Source organism: Anolis carolinensis, unplaced genomic scaffold (assembly GCF_035594765.1).
Source record: "Anolis carolinensis isolate JA03-04 unplaced genomic scaffold, rAnoCar3.1.pri scaffold_14, whole genome shotgun sequence".
NCBI lineage: Eukaryota > Metazoa > Chordata > Lepidosauria > Squamata > Dactyloidae > Anolis > Anolis carolinensis.
The window spans coordinates 11120535-11147764 of NW_026943825.1; the positions used below are offsets into that span (position 1 = coordinate 11120535).

At 41.5% G+C, this 27230-nt stretch overlaps 1 protein-coding gene across 4 annotated transcripts in view; it reads left to right on the top strand.

The window, feature by feature from the left end:
- The window catches only part of ca14 (carbonic anhydrase 14), a 61051-nt gene that overhangs the window by 22522 nt on the left and 11299 nt on the right, over window positions 1-27230 (top strand). For 3 of the 4 annotated variants that reach the window (XM_062964932.1, XM_062964935.1, XM_062964933.1), the window contains exons 4-8: window positions 2220-2362; window positions 8606-8701; window positions 20047-20113; window positions 23356-23513; window positions 27070-27196. In XM_062964932.1, the coding sequence (XP_062821002.1) occupies window positions 2220-2362; window positions 8606-8701; window positions 20047-20113; window positions 23356-23513; window positions 27070-27196 (591 nt within the window). The remainder of the gene's footprint in view (window positions 1-2219; window positions 2363-8605; window positions 8702-20046; window positions 20114-23355; window positions 23514-27069; window positions 27197-27230) is intronic. The other variant, XM_062964936.1, reaches the window with a different exon arrangement.

Consider the following 27230-nt stretch of genomic DNA (forward strand, 5'->3'; position numbering starts at 1 on the left):
GGGTCCCCAAACTTTTTAAACAGGGGGCCAGTTCATGATCCTTCGGACCATTGGAGGGCCGGACTATAGTTGGCCACCGAGCAATAATCATTAATAATAATAATAACAACAATAATAATAAAAAGAGGGTTGGCAGAGACCCTTTGGGCCATTGAGTCCAATCCTCTTCTGCCTTTGTGCACCAAAAGCACAAGCACAGCACTCCTGACAGATGGCCACCCAGCCTCAATGTTAATAATAATAATAATAATAATAATAATAATAATAATAATAATAATAATAATAATAATACAGGGTTTTGGAACACAATAATCCTGACCTCACAATCGTGTTAAAAAACAAAGTATGGACTGTCAATGTTGCAATCCCAGGTGACAGTAGGATTGAGGAGAAACAACTGGAAAAGCTGACACAATATGACGATTTAAAGATCGAATTACAAAGACTCTGGCACAAGCCAGTCAAGGTGGTCCCAGTGGTGATCGGCATACTGGGTGCAGTGCTTAAAGACCTTGGTCTGCACTTAAACACAATCGGCGCTAACAAAATTACCATCTGCCAGCTGCAGAAGGCCACCTTACAACAGCCAGCAGAGTGTCTGCTGTGGACTCATCTTGTGTTTCAAATAATAAGTGGTGATTGGCACATTGGGTGCCATGCCAAAAGAGCTCAGCCGGCATTTGGAAACAATAGACATTGACAAAATCACAATCTGCCAACTGCAAAAGGCCACCCTACTGGGATCTGCATAGACTTTATACTTGTATTCACAGACGTCCATAAGCATACTTCTATATTGAAGTCTCTAAGCAGGTACCTCCACTAAGGTTTGATGCAAAATATGCATCCACCTCCACTGAGGTGTAAAGCAGACTGAATACAAAATGGAGTCTTGAGTCTGAACATGCTCAGTACAACAGTTGCTTGGGTGGCCGGCACCATCTCGACTCCCTGGACATTGGATCAGATATCTCCAAGTCCCAGTGAAATGGCAGACAAAGGTTTGAGGAAATGAGACAAAGAGAGTTCCGGTGGCTGTAGAAAAAATGACGTTTATTCTCAATGGCCAGTGAGAATATAGCAATAAGAAAAAGGAGACCTTTTCCTGTAATCAGGAAAGCGAAGGTCCCTAGACAAAGGAACACAGATCCTTATATACTATTTTGGCCTGCCTCTATCTACGTCACATAGGTATTATCCATCACCAATTAGTGTCAAAAAAGTCTTACTTTTAATTTTCACCACTCGTTTAACTTCCTTCTGTTAAAAAAAAAAGAGGTCATGATGAAGAGAAAAAACGAACTACAGTTCACAATTGCTGGTGGCTTGTGAACAGGTTGTGAAACAGTGAGCTTTTTGCTTTTGCTTTTTGGTGTATTTCTTTGCCAAGTACTTTGCATTTTTATATCGCCATTTGTTCAGATTTTTTTTTCTTTTTTATATAAATATGGACATTTTAGCTCTGTTTTTGGTTTTTGGTTTTCTCTCTCTCTCTTTTTGATCCTTTTTAAATCTCAGTTTTCCCACTTTCTATACAATCAAATGTTCTCACTCTTTCAATGTTAATTTACTCTATCGTATAAGGTAAAACTTCAATAAAAATATATATTAAAAAAGTCTTACTTTGCACTTACTAAAACGCTATCTTTGCATTTTCCTAAAATATAGACTACTTCAAGACCCCTGACCCTCCATTAGCCTTATCTCTGGAATTCTCATCTCATCCATTAGGGCTCCCCCTCGTCCTCCATTAATTAAGGAATTTCCTCCCTATCTTAGCTTGTCAGAGAGAGTAATTCGTATTCCCCCCTGGCGCCAGGTCTTATCTTGACATCCCAAAAAACCTTAATTTGTCTCTTGGCCATTAGCTTATCTACTCTTGTTGACACTTAACATATGTCTCTGGCACTTAGGGTGAACTTTGGTCTTTGCTATGGGGAGACATTTATTTTGCTGAGCAGAGTGTATTTTTGGCTATAAGCACACAATCTGCTGGTGATTACATACTTTCTTATTTCTATTTCTTAACATGATTACATTCAATATATAGTTTCCAATACAAGTATTATATTTTCCCAATACGCCTTCATCACCAGAGATTGCCCAGGACTAGATATCCCCAAAGAAGTAAGATTACCCGCTTGCCTAAGACTATAAGACTATAAGGAAGAAGACTGTTTTCTTGTTTGGCAAACAGGTCCTGTCTCTTTCTCTTGCAGTGCAGCTCTCCCTGCCCCAGACCCTGCGCTTGCACGGCCTTCCCAGCATCTACTCCGGGGTCCAGATGCACTTGCACTGGGGCAGCAAGGGACGTCCTGGAGGGTCGGAGCACCAGGTCGACGGACAGGCCTTCCCGGCAGAGGTACGTGGAGACACGCTTTGGAAGAGACCCCCAAGGGCCATCCAGTCCAACCCCTTTCTGCCAGGCAGGGAGATACAATCAAAGCCCTCCTGACAGATGGCCATTAGACTCTAATCAAATATGATGATGATGATGATGATGATGATGATGATGATGATGATGATGATGATGATGATAATGTTGATGATAGGATCCTTGAGTTGGAAGGCAGGAAGATACCATCAAAGCCCTCCCAACAGATGGCCATTAGACTCTAATCAAATATGATGATGATGATGATGATGATGATAATGTTGATGATAGGATCCTTGAGTTGGAAGGCAGGAAGATACCATCAAAGCCCTCCCAACAGATGGCCATTAGACTCTAATCAAATATGATGATGATGATGATAATGTTGATGATAGGATCTTTGAGTTGGAAGGCAGGAAGATACCATCAAAGCCCTCCCAACAGATGGCCATTAGACTCTAATCAAATATGATGATGATGATGATGATGATGATGATAATGTTGATGATAGGATCCTTGAGTTGGAAGGCAGGAAGATACCATCAAAGCCCTCCCAACAGATGGCCATTAGACTCTAATCAAATATGATGATGATGATGATAATGTTGATGATAGGATCTTTGAGTTGGAAGGCAGGAAGATACCATCAAAGCCCTCCCAACAGATGGCCATTAGACTCTAATCAAATATGATGATGATGATGATGATGATGATGATGATAATGTTGATGATAGGATCCTTGAGTTGGAAGGCAGGAAGACACAATCAAAGCCCTCCTGACAAATGGCCATTAGACTCTAATCAAATATGATGATGATGATGATGATAATGTTGATGATAGGATCCTTGAGTTGGAAGGCAGGAAGATACCATCAAAGCCCTCCCAACAGATGGCCATTAGACTCTAATCAAATATGATGATGATGATGATGATGATGATGATGATGATGATGATAATGTTGATGATAGGATCCTTGAGTTGGAAGGCAGGAAGACACAATCAAAGCCCTCCTGACAGATGGCCATTAGACTCTAATCAAATATGATGATGATGATGATGATGATAATGTTGATGATAGAATCCTTGAGTTGGAAGGCAGGAAGATACCATCAAAGCCCTCCCAACAGATGGCCATTAGACTCTAATCAAATATGATGATGATGATGATGATGATGATGATGATGATGATGATGATAATGTTGATGATAGGATCCTTGAGTTGGAAGGCAGGAAGACACAATCAAAGCCCTCCTGACAAATGGCCATTAGACTCTAATCAAATATGATGATGATGATGATGATGATGATGATGATGATGATAATGTTGATGATAGGATCTTTGAGTTGGAAGGCAGGAAGATACCATCAAAGCCCTCCCAACAGATGGCCGTCCAGCCTATTTTTAAAACTTCCAGAGAAGGAGACTGCATCATCATTGGCATTATCAAAGATGATTATGATGATGATTATTATTATTATTATTGGACCTTAGATTTGGAAGGTAGGAAGACACCATCAAAGCCCTCCCAACAGATGGCCGTCCAGCCTATTTTTAAAACTTCCAGAGAAGGAGACTGCATCATCATCGTTATTATCAAAGATATTATTATTATTATTATTATTATTATTATTATTATTATTATTATTATTATTGGACCCTAGGTTTGGAAGGCAGGAAGACACCATCAAAGCCTTCCCAACAGATGGCCGTCCAGCCTATCCTTAAAACTTCCAGAGAAGGAATTATCATCATCATTATTATCAATGATTTATTATTATTATTATTATTATTATTATTATTATTATTATTATTATTATTATTGTGGTTGTTGTTATTATTGGACCCTAGATTTGGAAGGTAGGAAGACACCATCAAAGCCTTCCCAACAGATGGCCATCCAGCCTATCCTTAAAACTTCCAGAGAAGGAGACTGAATTATCATTATCATTATTATCAATGATATTATTATTATTATTATTATTATTACAGACCCTAGATTTGGAAGGCACCATCAAAGCCCTCCTGATAGATGGCCATCCAGCCTCTGTTTGCAAACCTACAGAGAAAGATCACAGAATCGTATAAGAGGCTCCCAAGGGCTATCCAGTCCATCCCCTTTCTACCAGGCAGGAGGACACAATCAAAGGCCTCCTGACAGATGGCCATTAGACTCTAATTAAATATGATGATGATAATAATGTTGATGATAGGATCTTTGAGTTGGAAGGCAGGAAGATACCACCAAAGCCCTCCCAACAGATGGCCGTCCAGCCTATTTTTTAAACTTCCAGAGAAGGAGACTGCATCAGCATCATTATTGAGATGATAATGATGATGATTAATATTATTATCATCATTATTATTATTAGACCCTAGAGTTGGAAGGCAGGAAGATACCATCAAAGCCTTCCCAACAGATGGCCACCCAACCTTTCCTTAGAATTCCAGAGAAGACTGAATCATCATAATCATAATCATCATAATTATCAAAGATTATTATTATAAAAATCTAGGGTATAATAATAATAATAATAATAATAATAATAATAATAATAATAATAATAATAATAATAATACATCACACAGTCCTAGACACTTGGGAAGTGTTCGACTTGTGATTTTGTGATATGAAATACAGCATGTCTATCTTGTTTGCTGTGTCATAATAAAATAATAATAATAATAGACCTTAGATTTGGAAGGCAGGAAGACACCATCAAAGCCTTCCCAACAAATGCCTGTCCAGTCTCTCCTTAAAACTTCCAGAGAAGGAGACTGAATCATCATCATCACTATTATCAAAGATTTATTATTATTATTATTATTATTATTATTATTATTATTATTATTATTATTATTATTATTATTATTATGACACAGCAAACAAGATAGATATGCTGGATTTCGTATCACAAAATCACAAGTCGAACACTTCCCAAGTGTCTAGGACTGTGTGATGTATTTTCGGATGATGTGTGCAGATCCCAGCAGGGTGGCCTTTTGCAGTTGGCAGATTGTGATTTTGTCAATGTCTATTGTTTCCAAATGCTGGCTGAGATCTTTTGGCACGGCACCCAGTGTGCCCATCACCACCGGGACCACCTGCACTGGTTTCTACCAGAGTCTTTTATTATTATTATTATTATTATTATTATTATTATTATTATTATTATTATTATTAGACCCTAGATTTGGAAGGCAGGAAGACACCATCAAAGCCTTCCCAACAGATGGCCTTCCAGCCTCTCCTTAAAACTTCCAGAGAAGGGGACTGAAGCATCATCATCATCATTATTATCAAAGATTATTATTATCATCATCATCATCATCATTATTAGATCCTAAATTTGGAAGACACCATCCAAGCCCTCCAGACAGATGGCCATCCAGCCTCTGTTTACAAACCTACAGAGAAGGAGCATAGAATTACAGAATCATAGAAGAGACCCTCAAAGGCCATCCAATCCAATCCTCTTCTTCCAGGCAGGAACACACCATCCAAACCCTCCCGAAAGATGGCCATCCAGACTCTAGAGGAGGAAACTGCCAGGGCTTGATACTGTGGAGTCCTGGGAGTTGTAGTTTGGTGCGGCCCCAGCGCTCTTAGGAAGAGAAATCTAGGGTCTATTAATAATAATAATAAATCTAGGGTCTAATAATAATAATAAAAATAATAAAAATAAGGGCTTATAGAAGTACAACTCCCAGGCTTCCGTGCAAGACATGTCAACATGTGTTTCAATTCTATAGTGTAGACCAGGGATCCCCAAACTAAGGCCCGGGGGCCGGATGCGGCCCTCCGAGGTCATTTACCTGGCCCCCGCCCTCAGTTTTATAATATAATATATTGTATATACATATAATATTGATAATAATATTATAATGTAATACAATATAACACTAATAATAATACCATATAATAATATTAATTATATATTTATTATTTATTTATTTGCGACATTTATATACCGCTCTTCTCACCCCGAAGGGGACTCAGGGCGGTTTACAAGTATATATACATACAATATATTATATTATACAACTATATTGCAATATTATTAGTAATATTGCATGTAATATAAATATACAATTATAATAGTGAATTATAATTATTATTACATATTAATAATAATTATAATTATTATATTCTATATTACATATAATATTACTAATAATATTACATTATAGTGGTATAGTTCAATATAGTAATATATAATGCTAATATTGTGCTATCCTAATAATATAATATATTGTATGTACATATAATTTGTAAGCCACTCTGAGTCCCCTTTGAGGTGAGAAGGGTGTGATACAAATGTAGTAAATAAATGCAGTAAATAAATAAATAATAAATAAATATATTTTAGACTTAGGCTCGCCCAAAGTCTGAAATGACTTGAAGGCACACAACAACAACAACAACAACAACAACAACAACAACAATCCTAATTAACTTGACTATCTCATTGGCCAGAAGCAGGACCACACTTCCCATTGAAATCCTGATCAATGTATGTTGGTTAAAATTGTTTTTATTTTTAAATATTGTATTGTTCTTTTGTTGTTGTTGTTGTTGTTTTGTTTTGTTTTTTCCCCACTACAAATAAGACATGTGCAGTGTGCATCGGAATTTGTTTGTATTTTTTTTTTCCAAATGATAATCCGGCCCCTCAACAGTCTGAAGCAGGGGTCCCCAAACTAAGGCCCGGGGGCCGGATGCGGCCCTCCAAGGCCATTGACCTGGCCCCCGCCCTCAGTTTTAGACTTAGGCTTGCCCAAAGTCTGAAATGACTTAAAGGCACACAACAATAACAATCCTACTTGACATTGGCCAGAAGCAGGCCCACACTTCCCACTGAAATCCTGATAAGTTTACAGTATGTTGGTTAAAATTGTTTTTATTTTTAAATATTGTATTGTTCTTTCATTTACTAATATTAAACTGATAAGAACAGATACTACACTTGATCTTAGCCAAATATTGTAAATGAAATATTGTAAATGAATAATATGGCAATATAATATATTGTGTGTGTATATAATATTGATAATAATATTATAATGTAATAAAGTATAATACTTATTTTTTTATTGCAGTATTTCTACCCCGCCTTTCTCACCCAATAGGGGACTCAGGGTGGCTAATAATAATAATAATAATAATAATAATAATAATAATAATAATAATAATAAAATTTAATAATATTGTATAATATAATAATATTAACTATATATTATATATTAAATGTAATATTACTAATATTACAGTATAATGGTATAGTACAATATAGTAATATATAATGCTAATATTGTGCTATGCTAATAATATAATATATTGTATGTACATACAACTTGTAAGCAGTTCTGAATCCCCTTCAGGGTGAGAGAGGGTGGGGTATAAATGTAGTAAATAAATAATTGTTGCTGGGAGGGTTTTTTGCACCACAAATAAGGCATGTGCAGTGTACATAGGAATTTGTTCGTTTTTGTTTTTGTTTTCAAATGATACTTCGGCCCCTCAACAATCTGAGGAACCATGAAACGGCCCTCCACGTAAAAAGTTTGAGGACCCCTGGTCTGAAGGATTGTAGACCGGCCCTCGCCTTAAAAAGTTTGGGGACCCCTGGTGTAGACACTCCTTTTTCATTTCCTAGTGGCCAATTGGGCTCTGGCGTGCCTGGCGTCCCAAAGCCTGGCCTTTGCTAATTTGTGTAATTGTTCCAGAAAGATGGAGGATTTTGTCGGATTAAGTCTCCGCGGGTTTCCGAAAAAAGGGAGGGAAGGGAGAACCGACACTTTTGCCTTGGCCGCTTTGTTCATAAGCCCAAGGAAAACCTGAAGTGACCCGTCCGCACCAGACTCGTAAGCGGATTAAGGCCCGTGAGAAATGCCACAGGGCATCGGCATCAACATGCAAAATAAAACCCTTGTCATATAATGCATGATATGGTCAGTATAGACCAGGCATGGGCAAGCTTGGGTTCTGTGGGTGTTTTGGACTCCAACTCCCATCATTCCTAACAGCCTCAGGCCCCTTCCTTTTGCCCCTCAGCCGCTTAAGCGGCTGAGGGGCAAAAGGAAAGGGCCTGAGGCTGTTAGGAATGATGGGAGTTAGAGTCCTAAACACCCACAGGGCCCAAGCTTGCCTACACCTGGTATGGACTCATACAATGCAACATGAGTGCATTGAACTGCATTATAGATTTTTCTCTTTCTCGTTGGATCTCAGCTTCACGTGGTGCACTTCAACTCCCAAAAGTACCCCAACGTCAGCGCGGCCCTACGCCAACCGGACGGACTGGCCGTCTTGGGCATTTTCCTACAGGTGAGTCTGTGCCTTCTCTAAATAACAATGTAAACATGGCTTAAACACTGGACTACTGACTCTGGAAAACAAGGTTCGACTCCTCATTCAGCCATGAAGCCCATTGGGTGGCTTTGGGCAAAGTCACACTCTCTCCGTCACGTATCCGAACACATCTTGTTCAGAGAACCCATTGCCTGAGGGTCATCACCATATTTATCCTGCAAATACGGAGGTCTTCCTACACAATATTGATAATACAGTAGAGTCTCGCTTATCCAACATTCTGGATTATCCAACGCATTTTTGTAGTCAATGTTTTCAATACATTATGATATTTTGGTGCTAAATTCATAAATACAGTAATTACTACATAGCATTACTGTGTATTGAACTACTTTTTCTGTCAAATTTGTTGTATAACATGATGTTTTGGTGCGCAATCATAACCTAATTTGATGTTTAATAGGCTTTTCCTTAATCCCTCCTTATTATCCAACATATTCGCTTATCCAACATTCTGCCGGCCCGTTTATGTTGGATAAGTGAGACTCTACTGTAATATTATAATGTTATACAATATAATAGCCCTGGTGGTGAAGTGTGTTAAAGCGCTGAGCTGCTGAACTTGCAGACCAAAAAGTCCCAGGTTCAAATCCCGGGAGCGGAGTGAGCGCCCGCTGTTAGCTCCAGCTTCTGCCAACCTAGCAGTTTGAAAACATGCCAATGTGAGTAGATCAATAGGTACCGCTCCAGCGGGAAGGTAACGGCAATCCATGCAGTCATGCCAATGGCCACATGACCTTGGAGGTGTCTACGGACAACGCCGGCTCTTCGGCTTAGAAATGGAGATGAGCACCAACCCCCAGAGTCAGACATGACTGGACTTAATGTCAGGGGAAACCTTTACCTTTATAATACTAATAATAATACCATATAATACTATTAATTATATGTTATATATTACTAATAATATTACAGTATAGTGGTATAGTTCAATATAGTAATATATAATGCTAATAGTGTGCTATGCTAATAATATAATATATTGTATGTACATACAGCTGCTGTTATGATTGAGCCTCATGGCTCTGTTACTGACAGACGTGGGCGTAAGACTCCTCGAGAGTCAGATACTCTCGAGGAGCGAGAGAGAAAAAGACTGCGAGACATATTTGCAGCACCATCTGACGAGGAGTCTTTCGAAGGGTTTACGGAGAGAATGGAGGAGGGGCTGGTTAGCTCAGAGGAGGATGAGATGGATTGGACTCGGGTAAGGGAGGAAGTGGGTGCCACTGGCCATGATGGGACAGAAGATGAATGGGGACCTTCAGGATTAGACCCATGGTTTAGCTGGAGGGATGGGACGGGATCCACAGCTGGAGATGCTGTTGGGCGTAGTCAGAGGTGTTCCAGCTCTGACGAGGAAAGTGATGAGGAAACGCCCGGGTTAAGGAGGACAGCTGACAGTGATGAAGATTTGTAACTGGCATAAAATGGGGCTTGAGAGCAATTGCAAATTGCGTTGGGCAAGGTAATCTGGGCAAACGCTTGGGATCCGTGTGTGTGTGGGACGCTTCCCTGAAGACTTGTGTGCTTTCCTGTGCTGTGACCTTGACCTTCCGTCGTCTTCTTGACGGACGCCATCTCCTGCTTTGAGAACTCGGACTGAACTGACCACGGCTTGTCTTCCCCCCTTCTTGGACTTGGAAAAACTACAAACGTCTGCTTCTGGCTTTGATCTACGGAACGGAACTGGTCTACTCAACTGCTACAATCCTTGGCTGATTTACTCGTGTTGGAGATCCTGTCTGCTGTGTGTGTGGGGGAGCGACGCAAGTTACTCTAAGCACAGTGTTGGCAGCAGAGAGGAATCTGCTGCCAATTAGTTGCATTCTTTGTATCTTTTGTTCCTTGGCTTTCGTTTCGTTTATACCCAGGCTGAAGCAAGCAGTTTGTTTTTACCCGGATTAAACTCCGGTTTAATCCGGTTTATCTTTTGAACATTTACTTTTGCCCCTTTTTGCTCCTAAAGGCAAAAATTGCCTGGCCCTTGTGTTTTACGGGCATTTTTTGAGTTCTGTAATCTAATAAACTCTGTTACTTTGAATCTTGTGGCGTTCTGTCCTTGACAGATTGCCCAACGCCCATAAAAAGTTTATTGCAGCAATAAACCCGTCAGGAAGACGATGGATGAGTTAAGGGCCAAAGTAGACCAATTGCAAACGGCTTTTACCGTTATCCAAACAGCTCAGGCTGTGAAAGGACATGTTTTGACTCCTGAACGCTTTGACGGAACCAGGTGCAAGTTGCCAACCTTTTTGGCACAAGTGGAGCTTTATTTTTCTCAGCTCAGTGCTCATGCTTTTCCTACAGACACTAGCAAGGTGGCCTTTATTTTGAGTTTGTTGACCGGTCCCGCAGGACAATGGGCCACTAATTTAATTTTGGGAAATGACCCAGTCAAGGACAATTTGAATAATTTCAAAAAGTTGTTAACTGATACTTTTGGGGATCCTCTCCGCACGGAGAACGCTGGGTGGGCTCTGTATCGGTTGAAACAGGGAAAGGGGACTGTTTTGGATTACTTAAATAAGTTTAACCTGTATCGCCACCAGCTGGATTGGGGGGAAAATGCATTCATGCTTTTATTTACTGCCGGGTTAAGTGATATGCTCCAGGATGAATTAGCACGCTTGGAGCCGGCTGAAAGCTGGGACGCCTTAGTAGCTAAGGTGCTGCGTTTAGACGCAAGGTTCGAGGCTCGTAAACACTCAAAAGCAATGTGTGCGCCACCCATGCATGTAACCAGGGCACCTGTGGTGATGGGGGAAGAGCCCATGGAGCTTGGGGTCTTTAAAAAGCTGTCTACAGAGGAAAAGAGCCGTAGGAGGCAGCTGGGCTTGTGTTTGTACTGTGGGAATGCTGGGCATTTTGCCAAAAATTGTAATGTGAAACCTTCCCAGCTTTCGGGAAAAGGCCAGCCCTAGTGCGACGTGAGTCCAACGCACTAGGGCTCCTCAAGCAGTCAACTGAGGGGAGGAAGCATGTTTTCGTACCCATTACATTATCTGTTGGGGGAAGGGAACTTGTTTCTACTTTGGCACTGCTGGACTCAGGGGCTACGGTCTCCTATGTAGATATTGAGTTTGCTAAGAAGCATGGCATTCCTAGAGTGCGCAAGGCATGCGACGTGTGGGTGGAAGGAGCAGATGGGAGACTGCTGGAGACTGGGGTGGTTAACCATGAAACCTCAGCAGTAACGTGGGAGGTGCAGGGAGTAACGGGAACGTTTGTGTGGGATATTACGAGCTTGCCTAGATATGATGTGATCCTGGGGATGGATTGGCTAGCTGTAGTAAACCCACAAGTAGATTGGGCAACACGTAAAGTGATCTTAAAGAGGCAGGATTGTTGCACTCTAAATGTTACTCATTCTGATATGGAGGGAGTGCCTGCTGAGTATGGGGAGTTCTCTGATGTATTTTGTAAAAGAGAAGCGGACAAATTACCACCGCACAGGCCATATGATTGCGCCATCAAGTTGGCAGAAGGTGCGAAACTGCCAGCAGGGAGGCTGTATGCCTTGACTGTACCGGAAAGGCAAGCTTTGCGGGAGTTTCTAGATGAAAATTTAGCCAAGGGGTTTATTCGCCCATCTAGTTCTCCAACTGCGGCACCGGTATTCTTTGTAGCCAAAAAGACTGGGGAACTTAGGTTGGTCTGCGATTATCGGATCCTAAACAAATACACCATTCGGGATAGGTACCCGCTCCCTTTAATCTCGGAACTGTTATCAAGGGTGCAAGGGGCTAAGGTCTTTACCAAGCTTGACCTGCGGGGGGCCTATAACTTAATCCGTATACGGGAAGGGGATGAATGGAAGACGGCATTTAACACGTGTTTCGGATGCCACGAGTTCCGAGTCATGCCTTTTGGGCTTTGTAATGCTCCTGCGGTATTCCAGAGGTTCATGAACGATGTGTTCAGGGACCTAATTGACCAATTTTTAGTGATTTATTTGGATGATATCTTGATTTTTTCTAAGGACGAGAAAGAACATCGTCAACATGTCAAGCAGGTTCTGCACCGACTGCGGGCTAATGGGCTTTTCGCCAAGGCTTCCAAGTGCGTCTTTCATGTGCCTGAAGTGGAGTTCCTAGGTCATGTAGTGTCAGGTAGGGAACTTAAAATGGACCCACATAAGGTTGACGCCGTCAACTCATGGCAGGAGCTGAAGACTAAGAAGGATGTACAAAGGTTCTTGGGTTTCGCTAATTACTACCGGGAGTTTATTCCGAATTTTGCAAAGCTCACGGTACCTTTGACGCAGCTTTTGCGCAAGAAACAGCCATTTGTGTGGGGGCGGGAAGCTCACGAGGCGTTTCTACAACTAAAGTCTAGTTTTCAATCGGACAACATACTAACCCATCCTGATGTTGACAGACCGTTCGTGGTAGAAGCGGACGCTTCTAGCTACGCGTTGGGGGCTGTATTGTCTCAGAAGGATTCCTCAGGGACCTTGCGTCCCTGTGGATTTTACTCGCGGCAACTAACACCCTTCGAGCAGAACTATACCATATGGGAGAAGGAGTTGTTGGCGATTAAGGTGGCGTTTGAGGTGTGGCGGCACTGGCTTGAAGGGGCACGGCACCAGATCGTGGTCAGATCTGATCACAAGAACTTAGAGCACTTGCAAACAGCAAAGAAGTTAAACCAGCGTCAAATCCGCTGGGCTTTGTTTTTCTCCAGGTTTAACTTCAAGGTGCAGTTCGTGGAGGGGAAGGCAAACTTGCGGGCCGATGCTTTATCCCGCAAGCCGGAATTTAAGACCAATGAGCAGGTAGTATGTCAGACCATCTTGCCTACTGCCTCTCTGTGTGTTGTAGATAATGAGCTTGGGTTACATGACCAGATCCTTGAGGCTCAGAAGGATGATGTGTGGACTCAGGAGCAACTGATGCTGCTCTCTGCAGGTAACCGTACCATACTGCCGCATCTCCAGGATCAAGACGGGGTATTGGTGCGTAGGGGGCAGGTTTACGTACCAGTAGGGACCCTCAGGTTGGAGGTGATTAGAGCCCACCATGACGAACCCATGGCTGGGCACTTTGGCAGGTTCAAGACCGTACAGCTTATCACCAGGAGCTACTGGTGGCCAAAGATGCGGCAAGACATTCTGCGCTTTTGTGACAGCTGCGCCGTTTGTCAGCAGAGTAAGACGCCTGTTGGGCGCCCTAGAGGGTTGTTATCGTCTTTACCTGTTCCGGAGAGGCCATGGCAAATCATTTCCATGGATTTTATTTCAGATTTGCCTAAGTCTGGGGGTTATACTTGTATTTGGGTGGTGGTGGATTTATTTAGTAAACTGGCTCATTTTATTCCTTGTTCAACCATTCCGGCGGCCCCTACGTTGGCCTTACTATTTACAAAGCACATCTATCGTTTGCACGGAGCACCCGAGGTGATTATTTCAGATAGGGCTCCGCAATTTGTGTCACGCTTTTGGAAACACTTCCATGAGTGTTTGGGGACTAAGTTAAACGTGTCTTCAGCTTTCCATCCGCAAACGGATGGACAGTCGGAACGGGTTAATGGGCTCTTAGAGCAGTATCTGCGTTGTTTTTGTTTAGATCAACCCACGGCTTGGGTAAAGTGGTTACCGGTGGCGGAATTTGCTTACAACAATGCGGTGCACACGTCTAGTCAGCATACGCCATTTGAGCTAACTTATGGTTTTCACCCACGGGGAGGTGTGGCGCCGTCGACCAATGTGGTCTCTTCGGACCCTGTGTACCGCTCTTCGGAAATGGCTGCATTGCATGATGTTGCCCGTCGCTTACTGTTGGAAGCTAAGGCAACGCAGAAGACTCAGGCTGACCGCCACAGGCAGGCAGGGGAGGAGTTGGAAGAAGGGGATTTGGTGTGGTTATCTTCCAAACATATTAAACAGGCTGGGGGAAAGTTTGCGCCTCGGTATTTGGGTCCCTTTCCTATCGTTAAAAAGATTTCTTCTGTTGCGTTTCGTTTGCGTTTACCGTCTAGTTTAAAGGTCCATCCAGTCTTTCATCGTTCGCTGTTGAAACTTGATACCTCTAGTCGTCGTGGTGCTATAGCGGAGGGTATCACTGCCACTTCTCCGCCATCGGGGGAGGAGGCCTTTGTGAGAGGGGATAGTGTTATGATTGAGCCTCATGGCTCTGTTACTGACAGACGTGGGCGTAAGACTCCTCGAGAGTCAGATACTCTCGAGGAGCGAGAGAGAAAAAGACTGCGAGACATATTTGCAGCACCATCTGACGAGGAGTCTTTCGAAGGGTTTACGGAGAGAATGGAGGAGGGGCTGGTTAGCTCAGAGGAGGATGAGATGGATTGGACTCGGGTAAGGGAGGAAGTGGGTGCCACTGGCCATGATGGGACAGAAGATGAATGGGGACCTTCAGGATTAGACCCATGGTTTAGCTGGAGGGATGGGACGGGATCCACAGCTGGAGATGCTGTTGGGCGTAGTCAGAGGTGTTCCAGCTCTGACGAGGAAAGTGATGAGGAAACGCCCGGGTTAAGGAGGACAGCTGACAGTGATGAAGATTTGTAACTGGCATAAAATGGGGCTTGAGAGCAATTGCAAATTGCGTTGGGCAAGGTAATCTGGGCAAACGCTTGGGATCCGTGTGTGTGTGGGACGCTTCCCTGAAGACTTGTGTGCTTTCCTGTGCTGTGACCTTGACCTTCCGTCGTCTTCTTGACGGACGCCATCTCCTGCTTTGAGAACTCGGACTGAACTGACCACGGCTTGTCTTCCCCCCTTCTTGGACTTGGAAAAACTACAAACGTCTGCTTCTGGCTTTGATCTACGGAACGGAACTGGTCTACTCAACTGCTACAATCCTTGGCTGATTTACTCGTGTTGGAGATCCTGTCTGCTGTGTGTGTGGGGGAGCGACGCAAGTTACTCTAAGCACAGTGTTGGCAGCAGAGAGGAATCTGCTGCCAATTAGTTGCATTCTTTGTATCTTTTGTTCCTTGGCTTTCGTTTCGTTTATACCCAGGCTGAAGCAAGCAGTTTGTTTTTACCCGGATTAAACTCCGGTTTAATCCGGTTTATCTTTTGAACATTTACTTTTGCCCCTTTTTGCTCCTAAAGGCAAAAATTGCCTGGCCCTTGTGTTTTACGGGCATTTTTTGAGTTCTGTAATCTAATAAACTCTGTTACTTTGAATCTTGTGGCGTTCTGTCCTTGACAGCTGCTCTGAGTTCCATTCGGGGTGAGAAGGGCAGGATATAAATGTAATAAATAAATGTAGTAAATGAATAAATAAATAATTTTAGACTTAGACTCGCCCAAAGTCTGAAATGACTTGAAGGCACACAACAACAACAACAACAACAACAACAACAGCAGCAACAATCCTAATTAACCTGAGTATTTCATTGGCCAGAAGCAGGCCCACATTTCCCATTGAAATCCTGATAGGTTTATGTTGGTTACAATTGTTTTCATTTTTAAATATTGTATTGTTCTTTCATTGTTGTTGTTGTTTTGCACTACAAATAAGACATGTGCAGTGAGCACAGGAATTTGTTTGTTTTTTTCTTCAAATGATAAATTGGCCCCTCCACAGTCTGAAGAATTGTGGACTGGCCCTCTGCTTTAAAAGTTTGAGGACCCCTGTATTAAATTGCAAAAACTTTGTTTTTGCGGGACATCCTGCTGCACATTTTCAATAGTTTTTCAATGAAGCTCTCATCAAGTCTCAGTCAATTCAATACAGTTTGTGGCATCCGAAAGGTCCCAGGTTCAAACCCCGGGAGCGGCGTGAGCAGCCGCTGTTAGCTCCAGCTCCTGCCAACCTAGCAGTTCAAAAACATGCCAATGTGAGTAGATCAATAGGTACTGCTCCGGCAGGAAGGTAACGGCGCTCCATGCAGTCATGCCTATGGCCACATGACCTTGGAGGAGTCTACGGACAACGCCGGCTCTTCGGCTTAGAAATGGAGATGAGCACCAACCCCCAGAGTCAGACATGACTGGACTTAATGTCAGGGGAAAACCTTTTTACCTTGTGGCATCTACAAAAACAAAGTTTCTGTAGTAGAATAACTACTACAGATATAAGGACTGCACAATTAAACAGGAAATAATAATTTCGAACCAGGAACAATTTTTTTTCAAATCTAGTTGCATTGAATAATAATGATGATAATAATAATAATAATCTGGGATCTGCACGCATCATCTGAAAATACATCACACAGTCCTAAACGCTTGGGAAGTGTTCAACTTGTGGTTTTGTGATACGACATCCAGCATACCTATCTTGTTTGCTGTGTCATACAATGTCGTTGTGCCAATAATAATAATAATAATAATAATAATAATAATAATAAGCCAGTCAAGGTGGTCCCAGTGGTGATCGGCACACTGGGTGCAGTGCCTAAAGACCTTGGCAAGCACTTAAATACAATCGGCGCTGACAAAATTACCACCTGTCATCACATAGTCCTAGTCACTTGGCAATGTGTGATCCAATACAACAGCCAACAGAGTGATCTTGTTTGCTGTGTAGTCATCTTGTTGTGCATCAAATAATTGCATGGAAAGTTCCTTGACAAAATTGAAGGAAAAGCTGATAAGGAGAAGACCTGGCTCTGGCTCACGAATGGGACCCTGAAGGAGGAGACAGAAGGCCTGATCCTTGCAGCCCAGGAGCAAGACATCGGGACAAAGGCCATTCAGGCCAAGATCGAAAAATCAGCTGATGACCCAAAATGCAGACTGTGCAAGGAAACCCACGAAACCATGGATCATATCCTCAGCTGCTGTAAGAAAATAGCACAGACAGACTACAAACAGAGGCACAACTACGTGGCCCAAAGGATTCATTGGAACTTATGCCTCAAGTCCCACCTCCCAGCAGCAAAGAACTGGTGGGATCACAAACCTGCAAAAGTATTGGAAAATGAGCAAGCAAAGATACTGTGGGACTTCCGAATCCAGACTGACAAAGTTCTGGAACACAACACACCAGACATCACAGTTGTGGAAAAGAAAAAGGTTTGGATCATTGATGTTGCCATCCCAGGTGAAAAACAACAGGAAAAACTCAGCCGCTATTAGGACCTCAAGATTGAACTGCAAAGACTCTGGCAGAAACCAGTGCAGGTGGTCCCGGTGGTGATGGGCACACTGGGTGCCGTGCCAAAAGATCTCAGCCGGCATTTGGAAACAATAGACATTGACAAAATCACGATCTGCCAACTGCAAAAGGCCACCCGACTGGGATCTGCGCGCATCATCCGAAAATACATCACACAGTCCTAGACACTTGTGATTTTGTGAAATGAAATCCAGCATGTCTATCTTGTTTGCTGTGTCATACAATAAAATAATAATAATAATAATAATAATAATAATAATAATAATAATAATAATAATAATAATAATTGTTACTTGCTTCTCCCTGTGGCTCGAGGCAGGACACCATGCCATTAAAACACCATTTAAAGGCATAGAACAAGATACAAGGAATAAAAATACAAGTTAAAATCCTGATTGAAATCCATTAAAGGACATTGCTTTGTTGCCAGAGGATCCCTTCCATTAGAATGCCTTGAGGCCACAGCGCCACCTGCTGGCAATGAGAAATCACCACAATAGGAACTTCAATGTAAAATACTGTACTTTCTTGCTGTCCAATTAAATGAAATATACAGACCCACTAAGAAAATACAACATGAACACGAAAGGCACTGCAGACTAACTCAACCAGAGAAGTCGGCCATAGCAAAGCACATGTTGAACCAACCAGGACACAGCATATTATTTGAGAACACAGAAATGCTGGACCACTCTCACAACCACCACGTCAGACGACACAGAGAAGTCATTGAACTCCACAAGCACAATTTGAACAGAAAGGAGGAAACCATGAAAATGAACACAATCTGGCTCCCAGTATTAAATAAACTCTAAAATCAGGACTGTAAATAAAGAACAACACTCAGAAAACAGAGGAATTCCAGGCAGGAAACTACCAGGGTCAGCTAACACCTTCTAACAAAGGATTCCCTCAGGCAGGAAGCAGTCAGGCTTTGAAGATGCAAGGCTATTCAATGCTAATGGCAACATTCACACTTGCCTCAAACAAACAAGAGTTCTTTCTCCCACCCTGGACATTATTCCACAGATATATAAACCTCCCTTAACTAGCTTCCAACAGGCCTCACAACCTCTGAGGATGCCTGCCATAGATGTGGGCGAAACATCAGGACAGAATGCTTCTGGATCATGGCCATACAGCCCAGAAAACTTACAGCAACCCAACAATAATAACTTCACCACACTTCCTTGCTGTCCTATTAAATGAAACGCCTTTGGAAAAACTCCATACCTGGTCGATATGCCGGTGCAGTATTTGTGGATCTAATCTATCTCTATATATAAAAGGGTAATGAAATTTCGGCCTAGGACAAAACAACAAAACTACACATCCCAGAAACACTAAACTTGGCAGCACAAGCCCTCATCCATGCCTCTACGTTCATACAACAAAAAGAAAAGAAAAAGAAAATCCTAATTAGAGGGAGAGGAAGAATTGTTTTTATCCAATTGCTGCCAGTTTAAAGGTTAAGCTCCACCCACTTGGTCTCCTAGCAACCCACGCAGCTCAAGGGACAGGCAGAGTTAGGCCTCACTTAGGCCTCTTCCACACTGCCTATAAAATACAATTATCTGATTTTAACTGGATTATATGGCAGTGTAGACTCAAGCTATATAACCCATTTATAATCTTATATTATCTGCTTTGAACTGGATTATCTGGACTCCACACTGCCATATAATCCACTTCAGTGTGCATTTTATACAGCTGTGAAGAAGGGGCCTCATATAATCCAGTTCTAAGCAGATGATATAGGATTATCAATATAATATGTAATAATTACTGTGATATAATAATACAGAACAATATAATCTCTAAAATCAGGACAGTAAATAAAGAGCAACACTCTGAAAGCATAAGCCACAGCAACGCGTGGCCGGGCAAAGCTAGTCTATATATAAATGTAATGTGCGTTTTTCCCATGGAGTAAACAACAAAACCACTGAACCAAATCACACCAAATTTGGCCACAAAAGACATAGTCATCCAATCTATGTCTTTCAATCAAAAAACCCTAGAAAAATAGAGGACGAGGAAGAGCCGTTCTCCTCCTAGCTGCCAGTCAGAAGGGTAGGCCCAACTCACTTTAGGCCTTGCGCAATGGGGAGAGATGGTTCGAGTGTCCCGTGCAATAAAAATAATAAACCTTTATGCTCTGCAGCCACCTCACCTCCGTCTTCTTCTTTTCTTCCTTGTGTCCGACAGGCTGGAGGGGCCGAAAATCCAGCTTATGACCACATCTTGCGGCACCTGGAGGACATCAAGTATAAAGGTAAATTAAGGGCTGTTTTGGGGTGGCCCAATGACACATGCAGAATGGGACGTAACCAAATGAATGTCAACAAGGAGAAATATAGGATGTTTCACCCAGGCAGAAAATAAGTCCGGTGGAAGCTTGTAAACAGAGGCTGGATGGCCATCTGTCGGGGGTGCTTTGATTGTGGGTAGAATGGAGTTGGACTAGATGGCCTTTATGATCCCTTTCAACTCTATTATTCTATGATGGTTGTTGTGTGTTTTCCAGGCTGTATGGCCATGTTCCAGAAGTATTCAGAAACTGGGAAAACATTGACTCAAGTACAGTAGAGTCTCACTTATCCAACATAAACGGGCCGGCAGAATGTTGGATAAGCAAATATGTTGGATAATAAGGAGGCATTAAGGAAAAGCCTATTAAACATCAAATTAGGTTATGATTTTACAAGTTAAGCACCAAAACATCATGTTAGACAACAAATTTGGCAGAAAAAGTAGTTCAATACGCAGTAATGCTATGTAGTAATTACTGTATTTATGAATTTATCACCAAAATATCACGATATATTGAAAACATTGACTACAAAAATACATTGGATAATCCAGAACATTGGATAAGTGAGACTCTACTGTATAAGCTGAGAGTGGTAAATTTAAAAAAATAAAAATAGATACCAATGAAATTACATGAATTGAGGCATCAATAGGTTAAATGTCTTTGAATATTTTCATCAAGCTCAAATTTAAGATAAGACTGTCCAACTCTGATCAAATCATTATTCTCATCTTCTTCAATGTCAATGTGCTTATGTATCCTTTAAATAATAGTAGAGTAAAATAATAAATATAATAATAAATAGAGTATAATAAATGCAATAACAATAATAATATCAGAGTGAAATAATAAATGTATTAATAATAAAAAATAGATTAAAATAAATGTAACAATAATAGAGTAAAATAATAAATGTAATAATAAGTAATAAAGTAAAATAATAAATGTAATAATACCAATAACAATGCAGAAAAATAATAAATGTACCATATATACTCGAGTATAAGCCGACCCAAATATAAGCCAACCAGGACCCTCACCCAAGTATAAGCCGAGGGGGGCTTTTTCAGTCTTAAAAAAAGGGCTGGAAAACTAGGCTTATACTCGAGTATATACAGTAGTCCAGATTATCAAAGCAGATAATCCATGAGTTTACACTGCCAAATAATCCAGTTCAAAGCAGATAATCTGGATTTTATACAGCTGTGAAGAAGGGGCCTTAAAAAGGAAACGATTTTAACCCTGTTTAACAGATGCAAAACTGATTGTAAAACTTGATACGGTATAAAACACAATGATTACACACAACAATTGAGTATTAGCCGAGTGGAGCTTTTTGGGTCCTAAAAAAGGGCTGGAAAACTCATCTTATACTGGAGTATATATGGTAATAATAATAATAATTTTATTTTTATACCCCACCACCATCTCCCCAAAGGGACTCAAGGGGGTTACATATGGGACAGAAAGCCCTACAGACATAAAAGCAAACAATCCAATATATTCAGATAAAAGATCATTTCAATAAAGACAAGAAAATAGGATTTGAAGACAAAGAGACCTTTTGGGACAAAATAATGCAATCAGAATCCAAAATTATAACTAAAGTTTATAAAAAACAGTTAGAGTGGGCAACGGACCAGGATTTCATGAAAGAATGCATGGTCAAATGGGCAAAAAACACAAGGAAGCCAATCAGAATAGAAGAATGGGAGAAATGCTGGAATCAAAGATTAAAATATACATATTCATCAGATCTTAAAGAAAATTGGATTAAAACATAGATGGTACTTAACCCCACAAAAACTCTCCAAAATTTACAAAAAAAACCCTCCAACAAATGTTAGAAATGCGGGGAGCATGAAGGCACATATTATCACTGCTGGTGGACCTGTGGGAGAGCCAAAGAGTTCTGGAAAGAAATACATCAAAGAATACAAAAGATTTTATCAATTAAGATCAGCCTAGACCTGAAGTTCTTCTTATTAGGGATGCTGGACGTAAAAGAAAGGAACAAAGAAATTTTATTTAATTATTTAACAACGGCCACGAGAATAACCTACGCAAAAGAATGGAGGATGAAAAACAGACCGGATATAAATTGTTGGTTTAATAAAATCCTGGAAATTATGAACATGGATAAATTAACGTATCTGTTATCAAACACTCAGGGTAAACCAAAAAAACAGACAGATTGGGAACCGATAAAAAATTATTTAAGAAATGAAAAATGTAAAGTTATAATTTAATAAATGTGTCGTAATCTTTAATAATACAAAGATGAGTATGAGGGGCAACAATACTGTCTCAGAATAAAGGATGAAGGAAAGACGCAGAACCAGGATAGGAGATAGAATGGTATTAGTAGTACCAAAGAAACAATATAAGGAACACCATATAATAGATGGAAGTCGATTTTAACAGATGTGTGTTTTGGTTATGTAAGTTATTGTATTTTTGTCTATTTTTCTCTTGTTTTTTTTTTTCTTCTACCTTTCTTGTGAGATTGGCCAATGCGGTTTTCTGAGGGAATGTATTCACTTTGGGTTTTTGTTTTCTTTTGTTGAACCTTTGTCTTGTCATTGTAAACCACATTATTATAAATGCTTGCAATAAAAATTCATTTAAAAAAAAGCAAACAATCTGTTAAAACAAAACCATCACTAAAATAAAATGAGATAAAATATATATTTTCTGCTATTGCTGTTGTATTATTATTATTTGTTGTGCTTTATGTGTTTGCAATATTGAATGCTTTTGTGAGCTGCCCCGGGTCCCTTAGGGAAGATGGTGGCAGGATATAAAGATGATGATGATGATGATGATTATTATTATTATTCTGGAACATGGCCATAAAGCCCGGAAAACACACAACAACCCTGTGATTCCAGCCATGAAAGCCTTTGACAGTATATTCTATGATACTATGATTCAATCATAAAAAGGTGCTTTTAGGATGTTTTTTTAAGATGTTTTTAAGATGTTTTTAAATTGTTGATTTTAGCTGGTTCTTGTAAGCCGCCCCGAGCCCTAGGGGAGTAGCGGCATATAAGTTTGAAAAATAAATAAATAAATAAATAAATGGGGTCGCATAGACATGACAGGGAGGGTTCGTTTGGGTTTGTTACAGGTGTTTCATTCTCTCGCTTGCTCCTTTTCTCTCCATTTCTCGTTCCCACCATCCCGCCTCCGGACTGGGCCAGAACAGGAAATACAGATTGATGCTTTCGACGTCCGCGACCTCCTCCCGGCGCATTTGGGCCACTATTTCCGCTACAACGGCTCGCTGACCACCCCGCCTTGCTACCAGAGTGTCCTCTGGACCGTCTTCCACCAGCCGGCCAGCATCTCCCTCAGCCAGGTAGCCCACCTCATCATCCCTTCCGTTTCACAGCTTTGGACTTCCTAAGGCATGCAACACATTATTATTATTATTATTATTATTATTATTATTATTATTATTATTATTATTATTATATTATGACACAGCAAACAAGATAGACATGCTGGATTTCGTATCACAAAATCACAAGTCGAACACTTCCCAAGTGTCTGGGACTGTGTGATGTATTTTCGGATGATGTGTGCAGATCCCAGTCAGGTGGCCTTTTGCAGCTGGCAGATCGTAATTTTGTCAATGTCTATTGTTTCCAAATGCCGGCTGAGATCTTTTGGCATGGCACCCAGTGTGCCCATCACCACCGGGACCACCTGCACTGGTTTCTGCCAGAGTCTTTGCAGTTCAATCTTGAGGTCCTGATAGCGGCTGAGTTTTTCCTGTTGTTGTTCATCAATGCGGCTGTCACCTGGGATGGCGACATCAATGATCCAAACCTTTTTCTTTTCTATAACTGTGATGTCTGGTGTGTTGTGTTCCAGTCTGGATTGTCAGTCTGGATTCGGAAGTCCCACAGTATCTTTGCGTGCTCATTTTCCAATACTTTTGCAGGTTTGTGATCCCACCAGTTCTTTGCTGCTGGGAGGTGGTACTTGAGGCATAAGTTCCAATGAATCATTTGGGCCACATAGTTGTGCCTCTGTTTGTAGTCTGTCTGTGCGATTTTCTTACAGCAGCTGAGGATATGATCCATGGTTTAGTCGGTTTCCTTGCACAGTCTGCATTTTGGGTCATCAGCTGATTTTTCAATCTTGGTCTTAATTGCCTTTGTCCTGATGTCTTGCTCCTGGGCTGCAAGGATCAGGCCTTCTGTCTCCTTCTTCAGGGTCCCATTCGTGAGCCAGAGCCAGGTCTTCTCCTTATCAGCTTTTCCTTCAATTTTGCCAAGGAACTTTCCATGCAATGTTTTGTTGTGCCAGCTGTCAGCTCTAGTTTGTAGTGCGGTTTTCTTGTACTGGTTTTTTGTCTGCTGTGCTTTGAGGAGTTTCTGATTTTTGGCTTCAATCAAAGCAGGTTCTTCACTTTGCTTTACATATTCTGCCAGGGCAGAATATTATTATTATTATTATTATTATTATTATTATTATTATTATTATTATTACTACTTCTTGTCTACCTCTCATGGCTCACAGTGGGCTACAATACAGTTATTTATTTATTTCTCTATTTATCATGTCAGAAGCTAATTGAGAATACAGTTATAATGTATAGAAGAACCACAAACAAAGTTAAAAACTTGGCATTATACTAAATCTCCTTTGACCAGAAGCTGGCCACTTGGAGTGCCTCTGGTGTCTTCTGTATGCCCCGGGGGGGGGGGGGAGTCTCTTATCTGATACCAGCCACTGATTGAGGTTCTGTGTCTTAGACTGCCACTTTTGGACTCTCGCTTGCTAAGGTGTTCCTGCGAGTATCTCTGAAAATCTTAGGAAGCTATTTTTTGATTTAAGGCATTGGCATGCTGACTGATATCCAAATAGAGGATGGGCTGGAGATGTCAATGCCTTGGTCTTTTCTATGCTGGCTGCTACTTCCCGGCAAATGTCTGGTGGTGCAACACCGGCTGAACAACAGAATTTCGCCAGTGGCTTAGGGTGTAGACATCCTGTGATAATGTGGCATGTCCCATTAAGGGCCACATCCACTGTTTTAACGTGGTGAGATGTATTCCACACTGGGCATGCGTATTCAGCAGCAGAGTAGCCAAGCACATGGGCAGATGTCTTCACTGTGTCTGGATGTGATTCCCAGGTTGTGCCAGTCAGCTTTCGTATGATCTTATTTCTAGCACCCACTTTTTGCTTGATATTCAAACAGTGCTTCTTGTAAATCAGAGCATGGTCCAGTGTAACTCTCAAGTATTGTGTTGTGCTGCAATGCTCCAGTGGGATTCCTTCCCAGGTCATCCTCAGAGCTCGAGATGCTTGTCTGTTCTTAAGGTGAAAAGTACACGTCTGCATTTTAGATGGATTAGGAATCAGCTGGTTTTCCCTGTAATAGGCGGTAAGAGCACCTAAAGCTTTGGAGAGTTTCCGTTCAACCATTTCAAAGCTCCCAACTTGAGTGGCGATGGCGGCACCGTCAGCATTAATGACGGTGCCGGGCTGTGGTGCAGGCTGGTGAGCAGCCTGCTGCAATAAATCACTCTGACCATGAGGTCATGAGTTCGAGGCCAGCCCGTGGCGGGGTGAGCACCCGTCAATTAAAATTAAAAAATAGCCCCTGCTCGTTGCTGACCTAGCAACCCGAAAGATAGTTGCATCTATCAAGTAGGAAATAAGGTACCACTTATAAAGTGGGGAGGCAAATTTAACTAATTTACGACATTGGAATGAGGAAGTGCGGTCACAGTGGATGATGAAGCAGCTGCTCCCCCTTGTGGCCAGAATCGAACATCCCCTCAGGAGAAGGTTAAATTGCCTCTGTGTCTGTCTCTGTCTCGGTTCTATGTGTTTATGGGCATTGAATGTTAGCCCTATATGTATATAATGTGATCCGCCCTGAGTCCCCTTCGGGGTGAGAAAGAAGGGCGGAATATAAATACTGTAAATAAATAAGTAAATAAATAGATGAAACTCTCTGTCCCTTCTGGCAGTGGCTGGTGTTAGCAGGTGTGTGTATAGCGGAACCAGCAGCGTCCAGTTAACACCATATGCAAAAGACTCAGACCAGGCAGAGGAATTGAAAGAACAAAGAAAATTTACTTGTTGAGTTGAAGTTAGATAAACAGTTCAGCAATCGTATAATGTCCTTGTAGTTGCATAGGATCAATAACTAATCAATCAGCATTCTATTTACAGCATAGCATATTCAAACTGCTACTTGACCGTAGCTAGAGAGCCTGTCTTTTCTGTGCTCTCCCTGCAAGCCCAAATTACCAACTGACAAAACCAGCCATCTGCCATCAAACTGATACATTCTTTGAGGCCTGGCTTGCCTCTGCAGAAGCAAGCAACTTTGCAAGGATTTCTTTACACACACACACATAGCAATTTGGCGCAATAGCTGGTCATGTGTGTAAACGACTTGCAGTATGCAACCAATCAAAATAATAATAATAATTTTCCAACATTCTACTCTTGCATTATTTAGGATCTGTCCAAATGAAAGGAACTCCATTTTCCCACATTCCCCCCCAAAAGCACTTTTGGGTCTGACTGCAAATCCTGCTCTCCCTATCTGACCAAATTGATATTTCCTTTTGTAGTACAGTCTGGACTCTACTTTAATGTAGTTCAAAGCTAGTCTCAAACTCAGCAAGTATGGACAACAAATGACCCCCAAAAGCACGAAAGAAAGCCTTTTATGCGCATCAATGCTTTGTGGTTTGTGTCATCACCATCCTCAGACTGGTTCCTGGATTCCCTACATAATTGTCGGCACAACGGGAACGCTTTCTTCCATACCGCTTTGAAACTGCATTAAATGGTCAGTGTGGGAATGGAGCCTCTGCGTTGTAATGACAGATGTGGAGAGGTTCCGAAATGAGTTTTTATGGGCATCCCCGTCTCTCTTCTAGCTGGAGAAACTGCAGAAATCCTTGTATGCAACGGACGAAGGCAAGATGCCCGAGGCGCTTTTGGTGGATAACTTCCGAGACCCTCAAAATGTGAACCAGCGGGTCGTTTACTCTTCTTTTATTACGAGTAAGTGTCTCTTTGGGAATAGTATGGATTGATG